We start from the raw sequence: 26,764 nt of genomic DNA on the forward strand, positions 1-26,764 counted from the left end.
TGTCAGCTAATGTGGATCCTAATAAAAATCATAAAACCTCCATTTCAACTGAACAGACGATAACGCTAGCATAATGGCATATATTTTACACCTCAAGAACTCTAATCTACATGAACAATTGCAGGCTGGCCTGCAAGGAAACATCAAGGACGCCCGAATACCAGTAAGAATGTATTTCATACAGAATTTCTTAGAGACCCATAGCTATCTACCTAAGCACATGAGGGCCAGTGCACCAAACTTTTTAACCCAGTCTGTGGCTTAAGATTACAGTTCAGTCACACGTAGTGCCATAGAATTAGTGTACATCTCATGATGGCAAGCGTCCCATAAATTATCAATATAAGACGCATCAGTTAAGAAATACAGGTCGAATAAACACTACCTATATCTTTTAAATGTTGCATGCTTTAGGCTAGTCTTTGTTCCTGAAAATAAGTTCTTATAAATAAAATGATAAACATTTATATATTATTGCAGAGATTCTTGAAAGTCTTTAACAATCCTTGTCCGGCTAGGAAACTTTATCCCTTTTAATTTTATTTTTAATAGTTGAAAATAATTAAAGGATTTCATGTAGCTTCTTGCAATAGCCCTCTGACTAAATAATATTTCTCTCAAAACCTTGACTCCTAATTATTTGTTTAAAAATACATTTTAAAAAAGGGTTTTAGTCAACTCAGATTTGTATAAAAGTGTAAATTAATCAGGAATGAGCAGGGTCAGCTATACCATAAGGACCCCTTCTTCATCTCCTGATTGCATGTAGTACAACAAGACAACGCATGGTCCTGAAAGACCTCTACTTTTGAGCGATTTAAACAATATTGAAATCACCACCATCCCAACCATAACCTGTCAACTCCATCTCCCTTATAGATTAAGATTGAACATTTGAACCATAAAACCTCATTTAAAAAATAATGAGTTAAGAGAGTCATGAAGCAACTGAGGAAAAACAATTACTATGTAGGCCACTTGAATAATTAAGATAAATATGCAATTAGGCAACTCTGTAAAACATTAGCTCAGATTTTTTTATTTTATATATTATTTCAAATGTCAGAGTGCTGAAAGATCTGATAGAATGGTTGTTTTTAAATTGTAGACTTTCAAATTAATAATTTTCCATATTTTACAATTTTTTAAATTTAACTTGCATTTCAGGTAAAAAAAATGTCAGCTTTGAGCAATGAGAATTCCTAATTCAATGGTTTTGAATATCTGTTGTCAACTCAGTCACCGATGATGGCTAATCCCACTAAAATCTATTTTTTGTCAATATTTGAATCACTGTTCTGCAACATATGCTTAGACTATTGACGTCACCTTTGCTTTATAAATGTTGTTTAAAACAAAGGTGAGATTTGTATTACATATTTTAATAATCCGACGTTATAATGAAACAATCGATCCAAATATATATTTCAAATGTTATTAAGAAAAATATGTTTTAAAAAAGTTGATTGTCCCATCTTTCAAGAATCCCTGATTGAATAACAGCAAATGAAAATTGGTAATAGCGTATAGGCTTAAAAGTGCAACTACATGGTTGATTATACAGGTGTACTATCTTAAAGTGACCAGTTTCTCACAGTAGGAAGATAATCCTGCAACAGGAAATGTTAATTATAAACACCCCTTTCCTTCAGTCAAATGACCTAGTTGAATTAGATTAATATTTTTCATAACTAATAAACGTTTTGTTTTTTGCTACCAAAAACACAGTGTTTCTATGTGAAACAGCGTTGTTATATTTGAGTCTTGTGTGATGTATACTAAGTGTAATATTGGGATGAAAACTCAAAATGTAATACATTTCAACTTTATATCTGACATGGTACAGGCCCATAACCATGTGTGGGAGGTGTATACTTTTGTTTCAAAGTAGATTTGTTTAAGACTACCAAGAAACACTCAGTGAACCTAATTTATCCCACTGCAGTAAAAACTTAATGGATTTTTTTGTAGGAGTTGATACATTTTGAGTTTAAATCAAGTCTGAAATTTTAAAGTGGAAATTAAACTTTAAGCCTTTTTAAACATTGAATACACGCCAAGTTTGTGACAACAGTGATCAAATTAAGATACGATATCTGTAGTACTCTGAAAGCATCTCTTTTTATCTCCCATCCAACCCAATTTTCCCTGACAGGTCATTGAGAATTAAATTGACAAATAATGTCGTCACAATTCATCAGGAAATGAATTGCTTGGAAAATTAGGCCAATCTGATGGAGTTCAATACAATCATGTTTACCCTGTTACACAGAATTGATATGGTGTTTCACTATCTAAAAACACCTCACTCTGTGAAAGAAATTCCATAGACGGAAGGGACAAAGTTCAATTAGGATGATTAGTTTAAATTGACGCACAATCAGTCTTAGTATCAACGCATCAGGTCATGTGAACGCAATGGGCCTCCCACCAACGGCCTTCCTTTGCACTTCTACTTAGGAGACTTCCTGACAGAGGCAGGTGGCATTTAGGTAGCATTTGTGCAACACAATAATCTCCCCCCCCCCCTTGAACCCCCATGTTGGGGAGAGAAAGGACGTAAATGAATGTTGACCGAGGTCATTAGTCCAACTGTTGAGACAAACCGCACCTAACAGGAAATTGTCCAACTGGTGACTGGAGAGCCAACACCTTTACGATCTGAATGGATAGGAAGGGGTCAAGGGGCTCATGTTGGTGTATCAAGTTTATAGATAGGCCTAAATGGGTGTTGTCTAAAGTCAATATAAAAAGTCTACTTTACCTGAGTGACAGCTAATTTGAGGTCCCAGTTCATCTCAACACCATTGGGACCATTGAGTATGCTCGTGTTAACGTTGAGGTTTTAATACCAGTTAGAGATTAGCCCGGGTCTTCAAGAAATTGAATAATCTTTGGTATTCTACAACAAGATTATAAAATAAACTTCTTGCTATGTTTATGATCCATCTACTTCCAGAAACCCCATCCTATATGTTCCCTGTTACTTCTGAAATGTTCACGTTTCCTCTGGCAGCCAACCAGCAATCCAAAAAAGGCATACCCAGAGTCCGGCAAAATATACATTATACAGTGCCTTTTGAAACTATTCAGACCCCTTGACTTTTTTCACATTGTTACGTTACTGCCTTATTCGAAAATTTATTAAATCGACACATAATACCCCATAATGACAAAGCAAAAACATGTTAAAGCATTTTCTAATTTATAAAAAATAAAACTGAAGTATGACATTTACATAAGTATTCAGACCCTTAGTACTTTGTTGAAGCACATTTGGCAGCGATTACAGCATCATGTCGTCTTGGGTATGATGCTACAAGCTTGGCACACCTATATTTGAGGAGTTTCTCCCCTTCTCTGCAGATCCACTCAAGCGCTGTCGGGTTGGTAGGGGGCATTGCTGCACAGCTATTTTCAGGTCTCTCCAGAGATGTTCAATCGGGTTCAAGTCCAGGCTCTGGTTGGGCCATTCAGAGACTTGTCCCGAAGCCATTCCTGTATTTTCTTGGCTGTGTGCTTAGGGTCTTTTTGTCCTTTTTGAAGGTGAACCTTTACCCCAGTCTGACATCCTGAGAGCTCTGGAGCAGGTTTTCATCAAGGATCTCTCTGCGTTTTGTTCATGTCATCTTTGCCTTGATCCTGACTAGTCTCCCAGTCCCTGCCGCTGAAAACATTCCCACAGCATGATGCTGCCACCACCATGCTTCACCATAGGGATGGTGCCAGGTTTCTCCAGACGTGATGCATGGCATTTAGGCCAAAGACTTCAATCTTGGTTTCATCAGACCACAGAATCTTGTTTCTCATGGTCAGTCTTTAGGTGACTTTTGGCAATTTCCAAGCGGGCTGTCATGTGCCTTTAACTGAGGAGTGGCTTCTGTCTGGCCAGTCTACCATAAAGGTCTTATTGGTGGAGTGCTGCAGAGATGGTTGTCCTTCTGGAAGGTTCTCCCAATCTCCACAGATTAACTTTATAGCTCTGTCAGAGTGACCATCGGGTTCTTGGTCACCTCCCTGACCAAGGCCCTTCTCCCCAATTGCTCAGTTTGGCCAATCGGTCAGCTGTAGGAAGAGTTTGTGGTTCCAAACTGCTTCCATGTAAGAATGATGGAGGCCACTGCGTTCTTGGGGACCTTCAATGCTGCATATATTTTTGATACTCTTCCCCAGATCTGTGCCTTGACACAATCCTGTCTCAGAGCGCTATGGAAAATTCTTTCAACCTCATGGCTTGGTTTTTGCTCTGACATGCCCTGTTAACCTTAAACAGGTATGCGTGTGCCCTTCCAAATCATGTCCAATTAATTGAATTTATGACAGGTGGACTCCAATCAAGTTATAGAAACATCTCAAGGATGATCGATGGAAACAGGATGCACCTAAGCTCAATTTCAAGTCTCATAGCAAAGAGTCTTATGTAAAGACTTTTTTGATTTGAATTCATTTGAAAACAATTCCAAAAAACCTGTTTTCACTGTCATTATGGGGTTGTGTGTGTAGATTGCTGACAATTATAAATGGTTTTATCCATTTTAGGATAAGGCTCTAACATAACAAAATGTGGAAAAAGTCTAGGGGTCTGAATACTTTCCGAAGGCACTGTATGTGTTGCCAAAAGGTTCCAGAAGCAACCCCACTGTCTGAGTGAGACCAGTATCTACTGGCAGTGTGCATAGCTGGATTATGTTCCTCTCAGGCTCTCTGACAACTGGAGAGGGACTACGAGGGAAAGTGGAAGGCGGGCGACAGCTGTACTTGAAGCACGCTGACGCAATCCCTGCTACTCATTTCAGACTGAGGAAGAGGGGACTGTGTTTACACTTTGGGGTGGGGGAACAATCCGAGTTCAGTAGGCCTAAGTATGGTAGTGAAGAAAAAACAATATAACAAGGAAATACATGACCAATGAGTGATTAGTTTGAATTATAATTACAATGTGACAATGCTTTGATTAAGCAAACGCTTTGATTAGTAGCTATCAGTTAACAGGATGTGATTCATCTAGATCTGGATTAATAACAAATCTTCTTAATAAAATCAGAACAATGTCAATCTGAGGAAAAGGGTGATTACTGATTGCCTTATCAAATCTATGATGATTAACACTGCATCTTCCCAGCTTTGAGCCTACATTTGATGCACGACCTTCCCTTTGAAAAGGTCAGTCTACACAACACGTTAACCTAATCAAAGCGTGGAAAAATAGGATGAAATGACAGTGTAATTTATATCCATTAAAGCTGAGATCCCGAAAGGTGAAACACCCCCGGTCGACCCCAATGCGCATTTGCTTTTGTTTCGTTGACTAAACAGAAGTGAGGAGAGTAGAAACGGAGATGTAGCAGTGTAGTAAAAACGATTGCAACACATATTCTGCGGTACTAACGCGTTGGGGGGGGGGGGGGGAATCTGTATTCGTTGTATGCAGTAATTACTTTGTTGTAATATCCCAAATGGACGTGGCCGTGTCACCATTAAGGATTCCAGCTGTAACTAACAGCCAAATGAGAACACAATCTTTCATGGGCTTATTTTCTGAAACATTAACCTTGAAATGCTAAGGTATTCTGGGGTCCTGCTCTTTCATGAACATTTCATGAGTTTTGTATGCACCGCAAGAGCAGCTGCCAAAGAATGCACATTGAGACTGGAGAGGGAGTCAGTGGGAGCGGAAATATGCCCCCTTGCCCTGTTCCTAGTAGTCTGTACATAGGCTACATGGCCATATGAAGGGAAGTATGCAGATAGCCAGACACACTTTTGCTAACATAAGCAGATTGACATTTATCCATGATGTTATATTATGTCAGTGAGGGTGGACAATGATTTCCAACACACAATGAATCACTTTTACTGTCAGGGGCCGGTTGAGAGGGGTGTAAAGTAACAAACAAACAAAAAAACAAAAAAAAGAGTAGAACAGATATGATTGTCATGCAACCCTGCACACCTGTAGCCACCTATACGTAGGGGGGAGGGGGCACCAGGGAGCTGGACACGATTTACACAACTTCCCAAAATGAAAAGCTACAGTTGAATGAGGCCCGCTTCCAATCTAGACATGTAGCTAGTATCCACAGGTTTATGTAAAATGATTCGGCACGCTAGCTGGCTGTTTGCGACTGACGTACTGTTATTGAAATGCCGGCCTAAACGAACCGTATGGAGCTAACGTTCAACGAATGACTTAGCCATGTGCATCGCACGCTCGACTCGCTGACTGACAGAAAACAATCTTGAGTTGAACGTGAGGCAACTGTATTTTGCATTAGTGTGGTTTTTATGCCGTTGCCTAATCAGAATGTATTTACGTGGCTTAGCCATACCAGGTAGTGCAAGAATGAATTTCACTTTATGAAGTGCATCCAAAAAGGAGTACACATATTTGATTATGTATGCACTACACCTACTACGGTATTTGGCTACCTAGCTTGCTGTGCTCGTGTGCCCGCTACCCATTTTGTGAACTCACCTGTTTTAAACCTGAGGTCGTCATCTTTTGGTGAGCCGAATTCTTTCAGGAGGGACATGAACAGGATGCCAAACGCGTTCTGGATCCCGAACACCGCTCCATTGCACCACATTGCAGCCAGCATAACCACCCAACCCCATCCTCCTTCTGGATGCACGAACTCGGGCTCCTCCACGGCCACAGGAAGCTGCTCTTGGATGGTTCCTTTACTGTTCTCGTTCTTTTCCTCAGCATCGTCCGAGCGCCTTTCCTCTGCTTTCATTGGTGTCTCCTCTGCAGGCTCCACAGCGACCGTTTCTTTACTTGCATCAGATTCAACGTCTGTCATGTTGGTACCTGCTGTCATTTCTTGGAGCGACTGTACAGATTTTTAACACTGTCAAATATGATGACAGCAATATACCGGTAACTAGTCTAAATGGTGTGCCCTCAAGCTGCAGCCAAACTCAACTGAAGAGAATCAGATAACGGTATGTCCCAAATCGTGTCTATCTACAAATAGGAATACTTCGCATCTCCTTTCAGCGAATTGTTACCTGGAAGATGCATCCATTCAGAAGCAGTATTGAAAATGTCTACCACCAGCTCGCACTGTCTGAAGTGTAAAACACCAGTGTTGCAATATTGTATAAATAGATATACGGGGGGCGGGTTGTGCATACATTATGCCGTTATCTGTCGCTGATTGGACGCATTGCTGTATTTTTAAAGTATGACGCCTGAGCATAGAATAATCACTGTTGCGATTAAGAAAGTATTTTTTTCATATTTTTCAAAGACAAGATCCAGAACACATTTATTTCACCTGGTTATAGAGATTACTTCTGCTTGCAAGGGAAATTTTAATTTAGGAGTCTCAGAACAATAATTTGTTCCATAATCCCAAAAATGTAATCATTCCGGATTAATTTTTACATACAATGGTGGTTAGGGAGGGGGCAATTACCTGTTTTCATAAGTAGCCTATTACCCAAAGTTTTCTGAATTATCCCCATGATCAGTAGGCCTATACATGATAAAAAAACTAAATCTAAACACCTTTAAACATAACTTCCTTTAAATAAGGCAATTGTACTCATTTTGCTATTGATTTCAATATAACGCCATAGCCATGGTGGCACAGTGGTCTCAGGCACTGCATCTCAGTGGGTCGATTCCAGGCTGTATCACAACTGGCCGTGATTTGGAGTCCCATAGGTCTGGCACTGGATAGGCAGTAATTGTAAATAAGAATTTGTTCTTAACTGACTTGCATAGTTAAATAAAGGTTCAATAAAATAATATGAACTATGACTTTAGCAGCTCAATAGTCAAACAGTGACCTCGTGTACAAAGTTACATTTCTGGATGTTTCTGGGGATGGTTAACACCATTACTTCGGATTTCAAATCCACATCTGCCGGCAAATGTTTCATACCTGGAAGCTGACTGAAATATACCAAGTTGTCTAATGTCAAATCACAGCTGTGATTTGTTCATAAGGAGGCAAATCTTTATACCTGAAGGTTTGTGGTGGCAGAGAAAAGCAAAATTTACTCACAAAAAAATGTTAACATTTTTGAACGTACCAGAGCTAAATAGTCCATCTATGAAAAGAACAGCACGAGACAAGATGTACAAAACAAATGTATTCATTGAGAACTGTTCCTCGATGTACACGCAGTTTAAAATACAGAAAATAAAAAAGTATTTTATATGAATGATTGCTAATACACGCAGTTTAAAATACAGAAAATAAAAAAGTATTTTATATGAATGATTGCTAATGCACCCACAGACTGCCTGCCATTCACACAAAACCTAAGCAACATCAGCAACAGAATGAAGACAATTTGCAAGGCATTAAAAAAAAAAAGAGATCGATTAGCACACCACCACATTGTTGTCTTGAAACATTGACAAACATACCTGCAGAAGGTAAACATGTGGAGGTCATTCTTTTCATCATTGATGACAATTATGAAGAAATGAGTCAACATCCACAGTTAACTTGATGACGTGAGCTTGTGAAATGTCCATTAAAGCCTGGGAAGACTTCACTCTCCTGCAGTAGTTTTCACGGACGTCTCTCCCGCCACAACAGCAGCGGCTGCCGGGCCCCTCCTCTTCCTCAAACCCTTCATCTTACGTGTCTGGAGCTTGGCCAGATCCTGCTTCTGCATGTGCAACCTGCCAAACTTGGTACCAAAAGTATCGTGGGATATGTTCTTCTTCTTCTTGGGCTGTAAAGAATAGAAATGACAAAGAGCAACATGAGGACTTCGATTGCCTTGAAGTTTCAGTTCAATTAAGACAAGACGTTTAAAAATAAGCAATCTCTTGCGACATTTTACATAGCGGCTGTTGAAAGAGCGTGAAAAAGATGTTGAATGCAACTAGACATTTTCCCTACCTTCAGAGCCTTGGGCTGTTTGTGAGCCGTCTTGTACAGGTCGTCTGATGCCAGGTGGGTTCTCCGCAAGATAAAGTCAAAAGAGGGCCCAATCTCCTCCAGCTCAATCCTTGGGGTCCGACATCCAGACTTCTTCAACAGAGATCTGGAGAAAACAAAGAGCTTTGACTAGTGATCATTTCAGGGGGGGTGAGATGGACGGTAGACACTAACTTCACAGAACGTGTTCACTTTTAAAAAGGGCCCATAGGGCTCTGGTGAAAGTATTACACTACATGGGGAATAGGGTGCCATTTGGGACACAGCCCGTATGTTATAATCTATCGGGAATAATAGGAGACACTGGTAGATGGTCCAGCTGCTAGAAGGCAGACATACCTGTAGCTGCGCATGTAGATTTTCCCCTCCAGAGCAGTGAAGTGCAGGACATGCTCCAGACCAGCCAGGCGCACTGAAGGCACAACAGGACCTCTGAAGAAGTCTGAATAATAAAACAAGTTAGAGTAGAAAATGGTCAATAGTGTCATTGACATGAAATGCAATGTTATTACAAGACCAAAATAATGGAGGATTTGGGAAGTGTTTATTATCTAAATATTTTCTAGTTAAAGTAAATGTGTTTCAACTAAAGGGGAAATCTTAATTGTGGGACTGGAATTAACCCCACAACAACTTAACACTAAATTCAAAAGTTTAGCTTTAGATTAAATTGTACCTGTAAGAAGGCTCTTTAGGCGTTTGTGTTCATTCTCATGGTCAAAAGCATCCCCTGCAAACACCAGCATTGGTTTAGTCCCCTCGGGACATTTGCTGCTCTGCAATGCATTGGAAACCAAACAAAGTTACAGGAGGAAAAGTCCAATAAATTCATCATATAAAAAAAGACACGATGAACACTAACAGCTTACTTTGTTTACAATCTAAGTGTGCCTGTACCAGTCATTAGTGTCTTGTCAGTAAAACTACAATTTTCCAAATTAAGTATTTTTAAAGAACGGGAAGACAATGCGCCTAGAATAGTGTTTAGAGCAAAGTTCAGTTCTAGATTCAGGCCACCGGGAGAGACTGTGCAAGAGGTGTATTCATTTGGCCGATTGTAGCAGACTGTGGACAAAGACAAGGCGATGAAACACTCAGTGTTAATTAACTAAGATTCTGGCAGATTGAGAAGGTGCATGACACCACTGTACTAATGTTGAACAACGCAACTATAACGTACATAGAAAATGTCTTAAAATAAAAGGAAACAATCACCTTGATGTCACTTAGGGAGTTATACTTCTCAATGCCAAGCTCAATCATATCCAGCACATGGAAATCAAACAGACGACCTGAAAAAAATTCAATAAAAAGGTCAAACCCTTATCTGCTGTGAAACGTACCAGACACCTCCTGTAGAGCAAGGTCTCCATCTCCCACTGACAAAATACAAAAATGCTTACCAAATATGAGATTGTTTGGCCTTTTCTTGTTGTGTGAGCCAAACAAAAACAGAGAGCTATCGGTTTTCTTCGAGAAGAATTCCTGTAGAGAAGAGACAAAATACAGATGATTGGAAATTATTACACTCTGGAGGGAGTGCTGATTTTAAGTGCTGTGAATACACTGCATTTTAAAATAATGCTAGTATGTGTACAGTGTAAAATACTGTTTTGACTACTAGCAGGTGAATGTTCACAATGTCCTAGTTAAACAAATCTGATATCAAGCGGAAATGAATATTTAGTTAACTGACCAATGATGTAGAATCCTCAAATGGCCTAGTTATATTTTTCCTGGAAGGAAAAACATTTGGATAAAACACACATCTCAAGTACCAGAAATTGACGGACTAGTATTTATTTATTATTTCAGTAAACTCAGTCCTTAAATATCCACTTATCAATGACAGGGAAAAAATAAACATGATGAACACTAAAAACAACACTTTCAGTACAACTAGTATACCGGTTTTCTTTGAAGACTAACTTGAGTTAGAATCCATCACTTACTTTTTGTACAGTACAGCACTTGGTTTCTTCAGGGCATACTGGAGAAGAAAAAAAACACATTGAGAGTTATCTAGCTGGCACTCTCAAACCTTGACAGTCTTCATGATTCTAGATGGGGGGGGGGGGTCGACAGTCAGAAAACGTACAATGTCTTTTAATGCCTGAGTGACAGTCATACTCGTGTTGCCTCCTTTCATGATCATGGCATTCTTGACGTTCTCTGTAAGCTTGGGAGCTCTGTTGTCAAGGAAGCGCTTAGCCCTCTTCGTCTTAGGTTTTCTGAGGAGACATTCGTTCAACAACAAAAGACACTTCAGCTATGGTAGACAGGGACATGAGTAACACAGCACAGATGATCGGGCATCGCTCTTCCATCTAGCGAAATGCAATCAACACAGTTTGGAAGTCTAGCTAGCTCGTTAATATTAGCCAATTACTTGCCCAATAACTAAGACCGCGATACCAATTATTGGTATACAGTCAAACAAAGCACTGAAAAACGTGTAAAGTTCTCTCAGGCCAGTGTTGAACAAAAGTACATTTGAGCTTGCTCTACCGCTTGTCTGTGCGGTTGGTCCTTATGTAGGTTTGAAATTTGAGACAATATCCACAGGAAAGTATTATTAAACTGACTTTTCAAAACACCGATTTATATAACCTGGCAACTAGCCTAACAATGGACTAAACGTGCCTAACATTACTCCTTATAGTCCAAGTACCTTACAAGTTCTGTTTAGAGTGGAATTGGCTCTGCCAGCCATAACAGCCAAATAATCCATCTGAATGTGACTCGATTCTCAACTGTCGTTCAGTACTTTCCTATCACATCAAAACACATTGTTTCAACACAGTAGCAGCCAACAGTATTTTTCAGTGCCAACACGTTTGTGGTGTCCGTTTACACAGGTGTTCGGAGACGCAGATAGCTAATTTGCACAGGTACGTTTAAGGGATGGGCAGTCAACGTTGTTTACTGTTTGAGTACTGGCAGTACTCAAACAGTAGCAAAGACGAATTAATACAGTGGGGCAAAAAAGTATTTAGTCAGCCACCAATTGTGCATGTTCTCCCACTTAAAAAGATGAGGCCTGTAATTTTCATCATAGGTACACTTCAACTATGACAGACCAAAATGAGAAGACGAAAATCACATTGTAGGATTTTTTATGATTTTATTGCAAATTATGGTGGAAAATAACAATTACAGGCCTCTCATCTTTTTAAGTGGGAGAACTTGCACAATTGGTGGCTGACTAAATACTTTTTTGCCCCACTGTATGCCAGATGTTCACATAATTATGACATAACATTGAAGGTTGTGCAATGTGTCATGACTGTCCTGATCAGGTCAGGTTACAGGAGACCACAACACTACAGATGATCTCTCACACCCAACAAAAGAGGAGAGATCTAGGGGTATGAAGATGTGGGGTTTTTATGACCCCTCACACCCATGGTAAATTTTTAGGCCACACACAAAATTCCTTTCACTATGGAGAACCAGCCTCAGAACATTAAACATGCAATAAAGGGACTTTGGAACAATGGTTTCCGTCAGCCACAATAGTGTTCATGACGATAGATGGAATATGAAAATTAATGTAATTTTTGTTTTGTTATTAAAAGGTTAATAGATGACTTTATTACACATTGTAACTAAGAGTTTTCCCCGTACATGCTTGATGTTTATACATTGTACGTTGTGTGGAAAATGTCCAAATCAAGCAATGTTTTGGTAAAGATGAAATGTGAAGTTAGTTGTCTAAAATTGGATTTGAGTAAAAATCTAGACCTTGCCGCTTAACTTGGTACTCCCAGAGAATTGCCCTAAAGGCGGCCACACCCACTTCTGACCCGAGGCTATAAAACACGCGAGTTAAAAATGAACATATCAGACTAAGTGACCCGAGCTGCAGCCGAGGTCTTAAAAAGACAAAGAACCCAAAATGCAACACAAGGTGAAGACAACTAAATAATTTTCTTCTACCCATGCTACGGATGAGTAGCTGTGTTTAAGCAGGTGAATTCAAGCCGGACCACCTAGCCTCCACTCGCCATTGAATCGTGGTATCTACACTGTTTCATTCCTACGCTGTGAGCTCTGAGCTGTCTGTCCTCGGAAGACCCCCATCAGAGCAAGGGCGAGGAATCAGACCACTAAGCCAAAAGGACACTGACATCGTGAGGACAACCAGAGAAGTGCGCCGGAGAAGTGCGTCATTTAGAAGCCTAAACGACCCACGCGGAGCTTCCCATCTGAGACCCCCAACGCGTAATTACATCATTATATTCTGACCCATAAGAACGGCAGTTCGGGGACAGGCTAGGGTTAAAATAAGCATAGCTGACAAATGCACCAAAATGTATATTTCTCTCGTGTACTTTCTCTTTTAAATCCCCATTTTGGGTAACATGTGCCATAGTGTGTTGGCCCGTTATACTAAGTTCCAATCAATAGCCTAGACTGTGTTTTGTGTCTTTTATCATCATTCTAGTGAATAAATAGTCAACTACGATTGGTGTGGTATGAACTCATTGGTGGGACCCGGGTCCATGCAGATTCCCAGATTATGCATGCGACGTTCAGAATGAGATTGTAGAGGAAACTGATTAATTAGCGTCTGTTGTAAAAATTGATATTCCGATATTCTTTGAGTTAATTTGGGAAATAGAAACTCAAAACGAATTTCCCCACGGTGGCCCAGGTTAATGAGATAATTGCTTGATTCGATTAGCAACAGTTGTCACATTAACTAATACAACGTCATGACAAATGTAACGGCAATATTTAGACTTGGGGTTGCCACTTGTTTGATAAAATACGGAACTGTTCCGTATTTCATTGAAAGAATAAACCATTTGTTTTTTAAATGATTGTTTCTGGATTTGACCATATTAATGATCGAAGGCTCGTATTTCTGTGTGTTTATTATAATTAAGTCTATTACTTGATAGAGCAGTCGGACTGAGCAGTGGTAGGCAGCAGTAGGCATGTAACCATTCATTCAAACAGCACTTCCCTGCGTTTGCCAGCAGCTCTTCGCATTGCAATATAAATGGCATAGAGAAATAGTCCTATTTTGTGCCTGGAACAGTTAGTCAAAAGAGTTAACATTTGAAACAGGGCTCAATTTGGCCAGTTGAAAGTTAGCCTACAAAGCAAAATATTTCTTATTTTCAATATACAAAACGTTCGATTTATTTTCTAAAATAGAACACTGCGTGGTGATAAATTACAACCACGACATCTGTTTGGTGAGTAGACCTAGGCTTAATGATTGATAAAAATACGCTCTGTCTTTATCAAACCAATGTTATTGCATATTTTCAGTGTGGAACCTGTATGTTTAGGGGGTTATAGCATAGCCCATACCAATTATAAATGGCCCTAAAAGTTTGCAAAGTAGCCTTTTGCAGAAAATAGACGGGATAATTATTCAAAAACTGCAGCTCGTTGGAAAGTAATTTGAATGCTCGAATAGTAATCTTTAGATATGTACTGGGGGGGGTTGTGCTTGAAAGGTAACCACAGGTCGTTTCACCCCACAGGCAGGCCGAGCCGCGACATTCTATTACCAATTGGGACTATTGCCGAAAGGCCAGCCTCTTTGGCAATGACGGAGTGGAATGTTAGCTAAAAAGACTGGTACACAAACTAGTTCCAAGTCGGTTCTATTCATGGATTGCGTCAGCAAGGGGCACCAAAGTGTCCTCGCGTTGTTAAGAGTAGCTAAAAGGTAGTTAGCATCTATGAATGGGTTAAATGGGCACATGCAAAAAAGCATGTAGGCCTACACGTCTGTAACATGCTGACCACCACGCTTGCATGTGTGTGCATGTTGATTTTGTCCACCCACACCAGACGCGATCAGGACACGCAGGTTGAAATATCAAAACGAACTCTGAACCAACTATAATGTTTCGGGGACAGGTCGAAAAGCATGAAACATTTATGGCAATTTAGCTAGCTAGCTTGCTGTTGCTAGCTAATTTGTACTGGGATATAAACACTGGGTTGTTATTTTACCTGAAACTTACAAAGTCCTACTCCGACAACTAATCCACAGATTGAGGGGTAAAAGTTTGTTTCTAGTAATCTCTCCTCCTTCAGGCGTATTCTTCTGAATTTACATGGCGGTTTGCAGCCAACTACATGGGCGTTAACACTACCAACTGGACTGGAGTGTGGAACTCAGTTCATCTTTCAATCACCCACGTGGGTATTGGCTCCTAAAAGCCAATGAGGAGATGGGAGAGGCTTGACACAATGCAAGTCCTGCATCACAAATAGAACCAAGTTCTATTTTAGCACCTGGCTACAGAAGACACGTGTGTGCAATGATTGAATAACATGCATGTGCACATTTATTTTGCAACAGCACACACGCATGTTGATTTTGTACCCCCACACCAGACACACAGATTGAAATCTCAAAAACACCAAAACAATTATTTTCATTTAAGAACAGGTCGAAAAGCATTAAGCACGTATGGCAATTTAGCTAGATTGCTGTTGATAGCTAATTTGTTCTGGAATATAAACATTGGGTTGTTATATGACCTATAAATGCGCAAGGTCCTCTACTCCGACAATTAATCCACAGATAAAAAAGTAAACCAAAGTTGTTTCTTGTCATCTCTCCTCCAGGCTTCTTTCTCTTCTTTGGACTTTATGGAGGTTGGTAACCAACTTTACAGCATTACTACAACTGACCAGAGTATATGCTCCTAAAACACCATTTAGGAGATGGGAGAGGCCGGACGAGCGGTTTGGTCAGCATGTAAGGTACATGTTGGATAAACAAAAGTAAAGACACTTGGAAGTTTACCAACATTTTGTGTTTCCCAAATCGCGAAAAAACATAATATGCCAGACAATGTGGGATATTGGTGTGTTGGTCAAATAAATGTTTAGAGAAATTCCGGTGGAAACGTTATGCACAAAAATGTATATGACATTGTGTGGTCCTCCCACTACGATTATTCGGGAAAGCACGCTGTTTAAGACTACAGATTAAATACATTATGTATTTAACAGGGTGGTGAAAGTGCAAGGTGACGAGCTTGATGCATCTTTCCAATAAATATTGGAGGGTCTAATTCTAATGACCAGATACTTTGCTGCCGTTGAACAAAAAATAACATCGCCATGTCCGCACTGTATATGCGAACCTTTGGCTAGAGTGCACATGCCAATATCAGAGTGGGCACACTAGCTATTTAACGCAACATGGGTTCTCACATCAGCGGAGTTACAATTGCGATGCATTTTTATGTGCACTGCATCATCACGCATAGCAGTTTATCCACAAATCAATGTAATGGAATTATCTACGGCCGTAAAATGCGAACCTTGTCTCGTGCTGATTTCAGTATATTCGCAGAAAATCGGTCGCCAATTGGATGGAAACCTAACGTTAGATTTATTAGGCAAGCTACATAGCCAATGCTACATTGTTAGTTTCCTAGCAAGTGACTTCGTTAAAATACATAAATACTCTAAAGTCATAGTTTAAGGGTAAAAACCACATTAAGCACGACATACTTTGGTTGGTAAAACACAACTTACATTACTCCTCCGTATTGTTTCATTTTGAGGACTTCAACTCGTGTGCTTGCTTCAAAATACTCCACGTGAATATTACAGCAGCGGGAAATGTCGCAGTTAATTTTGCGTCACATCCGTCGTCCTTGTACAGTGGATACATGTGCAGTACTGTCATGTGGCCATTGGGTGACGATAGAGAGCTATAAACGCGTCGACACGTCAACGCCAGGGTAGAACGACTGTCCCCTTGCATTGAGGATTCAATTGAAGGCCGACCGTAGTATTGCAGGCATTGTTTCCAGAATTATTATTACTTATTTTTTTTCACCTTTATTTAACCAGGTAGGCTAGTTGAGAACAAGTTCTCATTTGCAACTGCGACCTGGCCAAGATAAAGCATAGCAGTGTCAGCAGACAACACAGAGTTACACATGGAGTAAACAATTAACAAGTCAATAACACAATCGGGAAAAAAAGTGGACACTGGGGTGATAAATGATCAGATGGTCATGTACAGGTAGAGATATTGGTGTACAAAAGAGCAGAAAAGTAAATAAATAAAAACAGTATGGGGATGAGGTAGGTAAAAATGGGTGGGCTATTTACCGATAGACTATGTACAGCTGCAGCGATCGGTTAGCTGCTCAGATAGCATAGGTTTGAAATTGGTGAGGGAGATAAAAGTCTCCAACTTCAGTGATTTTTGCAATTCGTTCCAGTCACAGGCAGCAGAGAACTGGAACGAAAGGCGGCCAAATGAGGTGTTGGCTTTAGCGATGATCAGTGAGATACACCTGCTGGAGCGCGTGCTACGGATGGGTGTTGCCATCGTGACCAGTGAACTGAGATAAGGCGGAGCTTTACCTAGCATGGACTTGTAGATGACCTGGAGCCAGTGGGTCTGGCGACAAATATGTAGCGAGGGCCAGAAATCAGGATCCCCATTATAGAGAACTGGATTTTTTTATTAAACCAGGTAGGCCAGTTGAGAACAAATTCTCATTTACAACTGCGACCTAGCCAAGATTAAGCAATGCAGTGCGACACAGAGTTGCATATGGGATAAACAAATGTACAGACAATAACACAATGGAAAAGGCTATACAGTGTGTGCAAATGAAGTAAAATTAGGGAGGTAAGGCAATAAATGGGCCATAGTGACGAAATAATTACAATGTAGAAATTAAACACTGGAGTGATAGATGTGCAGAAGGTGAATGTGCATGTAGAGATACTGGGGTGCAAATGGCGATCTTCGTTGTCAATATTCGTGGATATCTTTTTTTAGAACACAATCATGGTACCATTAATTGTTTATATTTCATTAGATGTGTTCTTGAACCGATTATTTTAACATCACAGATTACGTTATAAGGATAATGTAGTTGCTAATGTCACCCTCCAATTTGAGCCACTCAGAGTACAGCACTGAGCCTAGAGTAGCTCAAACTGCGCATTAAATGTTTCCAAAAACTCGAAACTGTAATCACACCTGATCAAACGCGCCTCTGAGCAATCTCATAGGAAAAAAAGGGGTAAAGTCATCGATTACTAAATTCATGTTTTTTAGTTTATGCAAAACCAACACCAACCCAAACTCTCTGAACTTGTTTTCATTACGATTTATTTTAAATGTTAACTTTTGTATCTTAAATACATTCATGAAAGATAATTTAGTATATATAAAATACAGAACATATTTCCGAGATCTGAAAAGGGCGAATTATATTAATTTAAATGCAAATAAATTGAGATAATAGTGTAGGTGCATTTTAACCAATAGTGGTCCCCAGCAGACTTCCTTTGCTTGCAGCATAATCGCCTTGCTGAGACTGCCTATCTATCCTCTTGAGCAGTGTCTCCCAAACTCGGTCCCGGGACCATGTATTGGTTTTTAGCAAACGATATAAAAACGTGCCCCGAGACATAGTTAGTTCAAAGGGAAACGTGTAACTTCAAATGTTTACCAATTAATTTAACATTTTGAATCACGACCAGTCATGCTCGGATTTGGGAGGTCAAGCATCAGACCTGAGCCTAACACTTGCGTTATTAATGCCATAAATATATGTATTTATGTACATGTTGGATATTCTAGTTTTAGCTCAATGCACAGTGGCTTGGACTTAATGCTGTACTTCAGTTTTATGCCCAATGCTGATAAAAAGTCACACAGAAGAGTCATCTTTATTTATTAAAGCATCAAGCGCATAGTACAGATATATTTAGCACATCTTGACCATCCAAAGTATAGCAAAATAATTAGAACAGCAAAGTTTTCCCTTCAGTCCATCCTGTAAGTTCACTCTCACATCAGGGGAGGTGTTTGACTTTTCCCTTCCCCAGAAAACACAGCACAGGATAAAAAAAAAAAAAAAGGTAAGGCAAGAACAATTTCATGATCCAAACATATATATATTTTTAGAAACTAAGTTTGGAACACACTTAAAAAGGGTTGGACAAAAACAAAATAATGGTTGGTCCCTAGGCAAAATTGCACCCCCCCCCCTCCCCTCCCCTCCCACCAAAACAAATATAGCTTCTAAAAAAATGTTCCAAACCAACAGAACTAACCCATATGCAGATCACCAAGTCTAAATATGACTTCATCCAAAAACAGTAACCAAAAGTTGTGAAATGTGCTGGTGCCTATTCCCTAAACCAGTCAGTCACTACAGCTCTTAGAACACAAAAGGAGGCTGGTCACTACAGGCATAAGAATGACATTGCAGGTAAGGATACCTGGCAAAGGTTGGTCCTCAAAAGAAAAAAAGAAGCCATTCCAAAAAGCCAGACATGGAGGGAAGATATTCCAATTGTCAACTTTGCCCAGGTCCTTACATGAACTAATTCTAGTGGTCCCCTTGCAACGTCAGTCACAATTTTAGCTTCCTGGGGAGAAATGGTCGTCTACGGTACACCATCACACTACATGACCAAAAGTACAGGGACACCGCAAGACATCTCATTCCAAAATCATGGGCATCAATATTCAGTTGGTCCCCCCTTGCTGCTTTAAAAAAGCCTCCACCCTTCAGGGAAGACTTTCCACTAGATGTTGGAAAATTGCTGCGGGAACTTGCTTCCATTCAGCCACATGAGCATTCGTAAGGTCGAGCACTGATGTTGAGCGCATAAGGCCTGGCTCAGTCAATCGTTCCAATTCATCCTAAAAACGGTGTTCGATGGGGTTGATGTCAAGGCTCTGTACAGATCAGTCAAGTTCAACCACACAGATCGACAAACCATTTCTGTAAGGACCTCTGTGCACGGGGGATTTGACATGCCGAAACAGGAAAAGGGCCTTCCCCCGTTGCCACAAAGTTGGAAGCAAATAGTCTACAATGTGATTGTATGCTGTTGAGTTAAGCGACCACTTCACTGGACCTAAAAGGGCCTATCCCGCACCACGAAAAACAGCCCCTGGCCACTATTCCTTTGGCTGCGCGTCAAAAGAAACTCATTTCATGAAGCTCCCAACGAACGGTTCTTGTGCTGACGGTCCTACCTGCCTCTAGAAGCAACTCTGTAGTGAGTGTTGCAACCGAGAATATATATATACATCTCAAAACACACTTCAGCACTCGGCAGTCCTGTGAGGTCTACCAAATCGCTGCCGAGCCGTTGTTGTGCCTAGATGTTTCCACTTCACAATAACAGCACTTCGTTGACCAGCTCTAACAGGGCAGAAATTTGACAAACTTACTTGTTGGGAAGGTGGCATCCTATGGCGGTGACACATTGAATGTCAGCGCTCTTCATTAAGGCCATTCTACAGCCAATGTGTGTATGGACATTGTACAAACCTGTCAGCAACAGGTGTGGCTGAAATGACCGAAAGCACAAATTTGAAGGGATGTCGAGACTTGTGTATATAATGAGCCATTCTCTGGTGTTTTAAGAGCTTTCTGAACTGGCGTGATCTTACAGTTCCTAACAGTGGGGCAACGCAGGTTACAACGCTCAGAAGTGCTAAAGGCAGGCCAGAAAACGGCAGTCTTAAAATACATTTTTAAAAACAGCAGTCAAAAAACAAAAATGTTCCCTATCCACCCCAGGTTTGTCAGCAAATTCAAATCAATCTGCATTCACTGGCAGGGGAAGCATCATGAATTTTACTAACCAGCCAGAGAAGACAATCCAACATCCTAAAAAATATAGATATATTTTAAACATCAATATCTGTATAGTAACCATATAGATTAAGGCCTGCCTTCAGCACTATAGTGGATAAACATTAACCCCCACCCACCCGTTCAATAAAACACCAGGATGCTCCAGTCCCATCTACATGAGCTGATGAAACTGGAAGGTGATGCACATCACTCTACACAGGAGGAACAGGCTACACTACACTGTCAAGCAATACAGAACTAGTAGTCACATGCACCACAGGATTTTCCCCCCCATCAATGAACAAAGGGTATTGATTGCGCTCCAAAAAGGAAACTGCAGGGCTGTCACATTTGGGACCAATTCACTGCAAAATGTCTGCGCACAATAAAATTAATTAAATGGTTTATGCAACAGTTGTGTGGAATGATCCGGGATCACCCTGGCATGCTCAGATTGGTGGGCCTCCATTGTGTGCTTACCGATTCCTGTATTAGGGGGGAGAGGATGTACATTGTTTATAAAAAGAAAGAAATGCTTTGCTGGGCAACCGCTGCACTAAGCAGAGTCTGAGTCATTATTTCCATTCAGGGCCACACGATGCAGCCAGGAGTGCCACTGTCAAGCATGGCTCTGGGGCCAGCTGAGTTTCACTGTGTGTTATGGGGAGACCCGCTGGGCCGGGATACAATGGCTGACCTTGCTGGACTGCAGAGGGCATTGTTCTGGCCCACACCACAGCGACAAGGTGACTACTGAGTCTCCTCGAGTCATTTACATTCAGATAAAGCCCCTCAAACAGGCTCCGCTATTCTAAACATGCCCCTCAACATTCAGTTAGCACAGCCTTTGTTCTTACATGACTGATCTAGTGTCAAGTTTGGACTTTTAAATAATGTTTTCAATTATTAATGGATAAATGCAGTGTTTAAACTGACTGAGAATTCCAAGAACCAGACGCTACCTGTTGGTGCAGTATACCTGAGCAATAAGGCACAAGGGGGTGTGGTATACCGTCTGATATACCACAGCTTTCAGCCAATCAGCATTGAGTGTGCGAACCACCCAGTTTATTAATGTAGGAGCCTTGGTGTAAATGTAAACATGTATTACACATCCCATACCATGAAATACTCAACTTTATGTTTTAAATGTACACTAACGCATACTGTTGCATGGGAAAAAGTTTAGCCTGTCTATTTATGGACACATTCAACAGCTAAATGTATTGTCGAGGTGGAGAGAAGCATGGCTGACTGAACAGGGGGGGGGCCCAATTCTAGCAATAATTATTTTGGCTCCGGTGCAGTTTACAGCCAAGAACTAGATCACATTGCCCAGCAGTCAGCCACTCCAATCCTATGGTAGTGAAACACTGACAAAGGCATTTTGATTTAAGGAATTCATTAACTAGGTTGACGCAACATGACAAATAACATTATGGCTCAAAGCTCACATGTTGATCTTTGAGTGATTAGAAGCATCTTGAAATTCAATATGCCAATTCAATATGCCAAAAAAAAAAAAATTGGTGTTTTACATTTGGGTACTGAGGAGTCCTGCTCGAGCTGAAAACTTCTTAAAGTGCACTCAAAAAAAGGACACTTTTGCAACAGATCAAATAAGCAGCAAATCAGTGAAGGGGGGAGATTGCATTTCAACTTAAACAAAAATGTTTCTAAAATCGGTAAGCACATAGAGGTGGACCCATCTGAGCATGTCAGGGCCCTGGACTAGTGGGCACGAAAGCCCTGTCTGTGGGGAATGAGGGGGGAGACCTGCAGGAAGGAGCCGCTGTACTGGGCCAGGCTGGACAGCCTCAAACAGAGCATGTTTAATTCCTCTACATGCACTTCAAGATCACAGCAAGAGTGCACTAGACTATCTAAACAGAAAAAATAACTTTCATGCAAGAGAGCTAAGTTATAGGTACAACAATGCATACAATTCAAACTAGAGTTTAAACTATTAGGGCCTGTGGCCTCGATGCCAAGAAATCCTGAACAATGGCAGCAGAGTGGAGTGGGCCTCTCCGCTAGGACAGAAAGGCAGCCGCAGGGGGTGAGCCCCGCGACGCAGCCGCCTTTCTTCTTACGCTTCTTTTTCATTCTTAAACCTCAACTTTGCTGGTTCTGCTGGTGGCTCTTGGCGTAACTAGTAAAGACAAAATTGTAATCGTTGAATTGGGCCAACTGGCGGTCGAGGCGCTTGTACCCCTCGAGTTTCTGGGCGGAAGAAAAGACACTGCGACATTTGGAGCTCTACAGTAAAAAAATAAAAAGATTGTTAAATGTTAAAGGTGAAAATGCCAAGCACAGTGAAGCCATAGAGTGCATTATAAAGCACATTTCTGAAAAAGAGCCAAACATCCACAAGCAACAACAGAACCATTTTGAAAGAGAACGTACCTGGTTAACAAATAGCGTCGTCACAAATTTTCCTGGCTTAAACACGTCCACAACTTTCCTGACCAGATCATCGTAGGACGTCTGAGAGAGGTTGGTTTCAAAGCTGACATAGGAGAACTCTGGCTCTGGAGTGATGTGGATCGTCCAGTAAGTTCCCTGTAAGACAAAAGACATTGGTTTTCGATAATGTCCCGGGTGTATTTGTAGAGAAGACCCTGAAGACAAGACCATTGACAAGATCCACTTACATCAGTCTTCATTCCATTCATTGAGTAGCCACAAGGGTTGAACATTGTGGCGTCAATCACAGAACCTGGTATCAGGTCACGAATTCCACTCATCTGAAAAGACAGAAAAATTGACTAATAATTGCACTACAAAACAGCAACTACTAATTGACTGATGAACAGGCAGCTTTACGATGGTGTTTATCTATAAAACAAGGGGGATAATATTGCTAGTGGCGCCAATTGAGATAATTTAATATCGATATGAGCAAGGCATATCGCCATATTGATATATTCTTCCCATTCACCTACAATTGTTTTTTATCCCTGCATGCACAAAACCCCTTCCACAGACTATCAACAATTGCCTGCTCATGGGACATCAGTTGATGAGCTTCCAATTGTATACCAACTGGTTCGGTAAGTTAGGCCTCGCCCCCCCCGAACATTCACACCTGGCCCAATGGGCAATCAACTGGGCCAGCAGTCACAACTTCAGAGACATGGAAGTTACATTTCAACTGCGAAAGTTATTTTTATAAAACAAATACCGTATCAAAAAAAAATACACCCCAGATATTTTCCATACTAGTACCAATCACTAGGGAAGGTCATTTGACAAAAACACAATAGATTAATGTCTTCACAAGTCCCCCTGAACAGTACCCAACTGAGTGAACCCTCTTAAAGGAATCAACCAATATAGAACATAGCTAGTCAGTGGGCCTTACACGAGTGACATCATTTGCAGAAACACCGTCTTTCATGAAGAACTGGTCCATAATTGCTGGATCAAGGTCACTCATCAGAACTTCCAGAGTCTGATCCGCATGCTCGTTCTCCCAGAACTCTGGCAAATCCAGAGTAAACAGGTACCTGCAGGGAAACATGAACACATGCAGCAGCACTGGTCAGCGCAGTTAAAGTTCCACAACAGCAATGTCCACTGCATTATTCGTTGTCATTAATGGGATAGTATCTTGAGTATATTCCTTCAGTATGAAGTGTTGATGACCTTACCAGCAATCAGAGTTCAAACGTCCCATGCAGTACGCTGCTCCGTCTGGAAAAGAGAACCCCATGTCATTTCTTTCTATCATGTGCCCATGTCTCATACTCTTCTCCTAAAATCAGTAGAGGATACAACAGCACAGCCTGTATAGCGTCGCCGACTCAACCCCATACATGAATTAACAGCCACGCCCATGGTGATTAGAGTACAAGAAAGAAATTTAGAGCATGGGGGGATTAGTATTTACTTGGGAAAATCTGGCTGAGAAATTCCACTTCCTCCTGGAAGTTCCGATGAGGGAACTCCTGATGGGTGGGCTTCATGAAGTTCTTACGCGAATAGAAGAAATTCTGTAGGTAGTGAGGAGATGGAGTTAGAACCTCTGACCTATCCTATCCACGAGAACGTCAACACAAAACAAGACAGTACGACGATTACATGAGCCTCACACAAGGTCTTGACGCATTATATGGTTTATAAGCGGTGGGTCATTCTTGGTTCCAAGAAACGTGTAGGTCATAGGTGGGTGTCACACTGACCTCGATGGCATCAAAGCCACAGTACTCTCTGGCCAGTTCCAGCAGAGGCATCAGTGCTTGCAGTAAGAGGGTGGTTCCACATGTCTTCAAAATGAAACGTCTCTTGGAGACAAACATGCTACTCTCACTGAAAAGAGAAAGGGAAAAGGAAGAGAAGTTATACATCTTACACATGTAAAAGTTAAATACATCCTTAAGCCTACATTTGTGACATGAACGCAACTGACATCCAATATTACAAACTGTATTCAGAATTAAAATTGACACATTCGTTTCCCCAGGTTTGAGTTTACAACTTCCAGTTAAGGTTGTAAGCCTTCCAGCCTAAAGACACCATGACATGCCACCCCTTGGCCAGGCATTACTCTAGTGACAGCTTACAAATGATTCTATAGAGCAGGGGTATTCAACTCTTACCCTACGAGGTCTGGAGCCTGTTGGTTCCATTCTACTTGATCATGAATTGCCCCCACCCGGTGTCCCAGTTCTAAAAATCAGTCCCTGATTAGAGAGGAACAATGGCAAAATGCAGTGAAACTGGCTTTGAGGTCCAGAGTTGGAGGGCCTACGTAAAAAATAAATAAATAAAACTTAAATGAAACGAGGTTCACGTCAAACTGCCAGTGTAAACAAGGCATTAGTCAGACTACTTCTAGAGAGACGTGCAGGGTAATGTTTTTTTTAATAAGGAACGGTCAGTTGATAGCATAGCCAGTGAGACGATAGGAGTTGAAGATCAACAATCATGTTTTGTCTACTTGCAGTCAAGCAATCACATGCAGTCCTTTCCTGAATCATGACTATGCCGTTCCCATAACATCAACAGTGGACAGCTGCCACTTCACTACGCAGCTTGCTCTGATCCCGTCAAGGTCGGCGGATCCACCACCTCCCTTGTGATCTGCGCGCTCTCAGAGGGTTGTAGGTGGGACTGAACCAGCAGGAGTGGGGACATCGGGCCTTTACAACTCAGACACCCTTGTCCATTGGTCCGCCACAGCCAGATCGCAAATACTTTTTTATTAATGACAATTACTAAAGGACTAAACACATTTTGGCCAAGGGATCCGAGGTATAACTTTAAGGTTTACTATTATGTTAATCGTCTGTGGTTCCCAAAATTTATATAGTCCCGTACCCCTTCAAATATTCAGCAGCGTACTCCCTCATGCACCAGGGTAAGCGCACTCAAATGTTTTTGACATTAAGCCTGCCATACACTCACTACAATACACTTAAACATAAGAGCGAGTGGTCACAAACCAGCTCATGGGAAGTGACAAAAGCTCTTACAGGACCAGGGCACAAATAATCAAAAATGTTACTCTTTATTTGGTCATCGAAAATTGTGAATAACTCACCCCAGGTTAATGAGAAGGGTGTGACTAACTCACCCCAGGTTAATGAGAAGGGTGTGACTAACTCACCCCAGGTTAATGAGAAGGGTGTGACTAACTCACCCCAGGTTAATGAGAAGGGTGTGACTAACTCACCCCAGGTTAATGAGAAGGGTGTGACTAACTCACCCCAGGTTAATGAGAAGGGTGTGAATAACTCACCCCAGGTTAATGAGAAGGGTGTGAATAACTCACCCCAGGTTAATGAGAAGGGTGTGAATAACTCACCCCAGGTTAATGAGAAGGGTGTGAATAACTCACCCCAGGTTAATGAGAAGGGTGTGAATAACTCACCCCAGGTTAATGAGAAGGGTGTGCTTGAAAGGATGCACATAACGCTGCAATGTTAGTGTCGTATTTAACTTCAATCTGTGCCCGTGTTTAGTTTATGCTAGAGAGGGCCGAGAATCCACCCTCGCATAGGTACGTGGTTGCAAAGGGCATCAGTGTCTTAATGTGATTTGTCAAGGCAGAACATTGAGCATCTGATGAAATTCAAGTCACAGAAGCGTATGTTGCAATTTCGACAAGGCTCTCTTGTTCAGATAAAAATCGGTAAGTGGTCTGGAGGCATGAAAGAGATAACGAACACAGTTTTGTCATCAGTGTCGGGAAAGTACCTGCGTAATTTCCGCACACAACTCTGGTGCATTGCAAGATCA

General features: G+C 41.1%; 3 protein-coding genes across 4 annotated transcripts in view; all 3 read right to left on the reverse strand.

Moving 5' to 3' along the window:
* LOC123995013 (monocarboxylate transporter 10-like) overlaps positions 1 to 7,065 on the reverse strand; it is a 57,982-nt gene extending 50,917 nt beyond the window's left edge. Inside the window, exon 1 of the mRNA XM_046298214.1 lies at positions 6,476 to 7,065. Within this exon, the coding sequence (XP_046154170.1) occupies positions 6,476 to 6,821 (346 nt within the window). The 5' untranslated portion in view covers positions 6,822 to 7,065. The remainder of the gene's footprint in view (positions 1 to 6,475) is intronic.
* Positions 7,066 to 8,090: 1,025 nt separating this feature from the next.
* On the reverse strand, positions 8,091 to 16,566 carry LOC123995014 (ribosome production factor 2 homolog). Its single transcript, XM_046298215.1, has 10 exons — positions 16,428 to 16,566; positions 11,005 to 11,137; positions 10,859 to 10,896; positions 10,603 to 10,642; positions 10,310 to 10,391; positions 10,122 to 10,198; positions 9,583 to 9,682; positions 9,246 to 9,348; positions 8,868 to 9,012; positions 8,091 to 8,697 (listed from the first exon to the last, which is right to left on the reverse strand). Exons 1-10 carry the CDS (start codon positions 16,448 to 16,450, stop codon positions 8,512 to 8,514), a joined length of 927 nt encoding a protein of 308 aa, XP_046154171.1. The 5' UTR covers positions 16,451 to 16,566; the 3' UTR covers positions 8,091 to 8,511.
* A 2,015-nt stretch (positions 16,567 to 18,581) lies between these two features.
* Positions 18,582 to 26,764, reverse strand: part of LOC123995015 (S-adenosylmethionine decarboxylase proenzyme-like) — a 28,497-nt gene continuing 20,314 nt past the window's right edge. Inside the window, exons 3-9 of one of the 2 annotated variants that reach the window (XM_046298216.1) lie at positions 24,706 to 24,832; positions 24,414 to 24,558; positions 24,175 to 24,217; positions 23,886 to 24,030; positions 23,176 to 23,268; positions 22,928 to 23,083; positions 18,582 to 22,780 (exon numbers count right to left, since the gene is read on the reverse strand). In XM_046298216.1, the coding sequence (XP_046154172.1) occupies positions 22,637 to 22,780; positions 22,928 to 23,083; positions 23,176 to 23,268; positions 23,886 to 24,030; positions 24,175 to 24,217; positions 24,414 to 24,558; positions 24,706 to 24,832 (853 nt within the window). In that variant the 3' untranslated portion in view covers positions 18,582 to 22,636. The remainder of the gene's footprint in view (positions 22,781 to 22,927; positions 23,084 to 23,175; positions 23,269 to 23,885; positions 24,031 to 24,174; positions 24,218 to 24,413; positions 24,559 to 24,705; positions 24,833 to 26,764) is intronic. The other variant, XM_046298218.1, reaches the window with a different exon arrangement.

This window comes from Oncorhynchus gorbuscha, linkage group LG14, assembly GCF_021184085.1.
Source record: "Oncorhynchus gorbuscha isolate QuinsamMale2020 ecotype Even-year linkage group LG14, OgorEven_v1.0, whole genome shotgun sequence".
NCBI lineage: Eukaryota > Metazoa > Chordata > Actinopteri > Salmoniformes > Salmonidae > Oncorhynchus > Oncorhynchus gorbuscha.

Coding starts and splice junctions, on each gene's coding strand:
- LOC123995014 (XM_046298215.1), bottom strand. CDS start 16,450: ATGAAACAATACGGAGGAGTAAT. Junction 10,643..10,858: donor AGTGCTGTACTGTACAAAAA/GTAAGTGATGGA, acceptor TTTTCCTTCCAG/GAAAAATATAACTAGGCCAT. Junction 8,698..8,867: donor AACAGCCCAAGGCTCTGAAG/GTAGGGAAAATG, acceptor TATTCTTTACAG/CCCAAGAAGAAGAAGAACAT.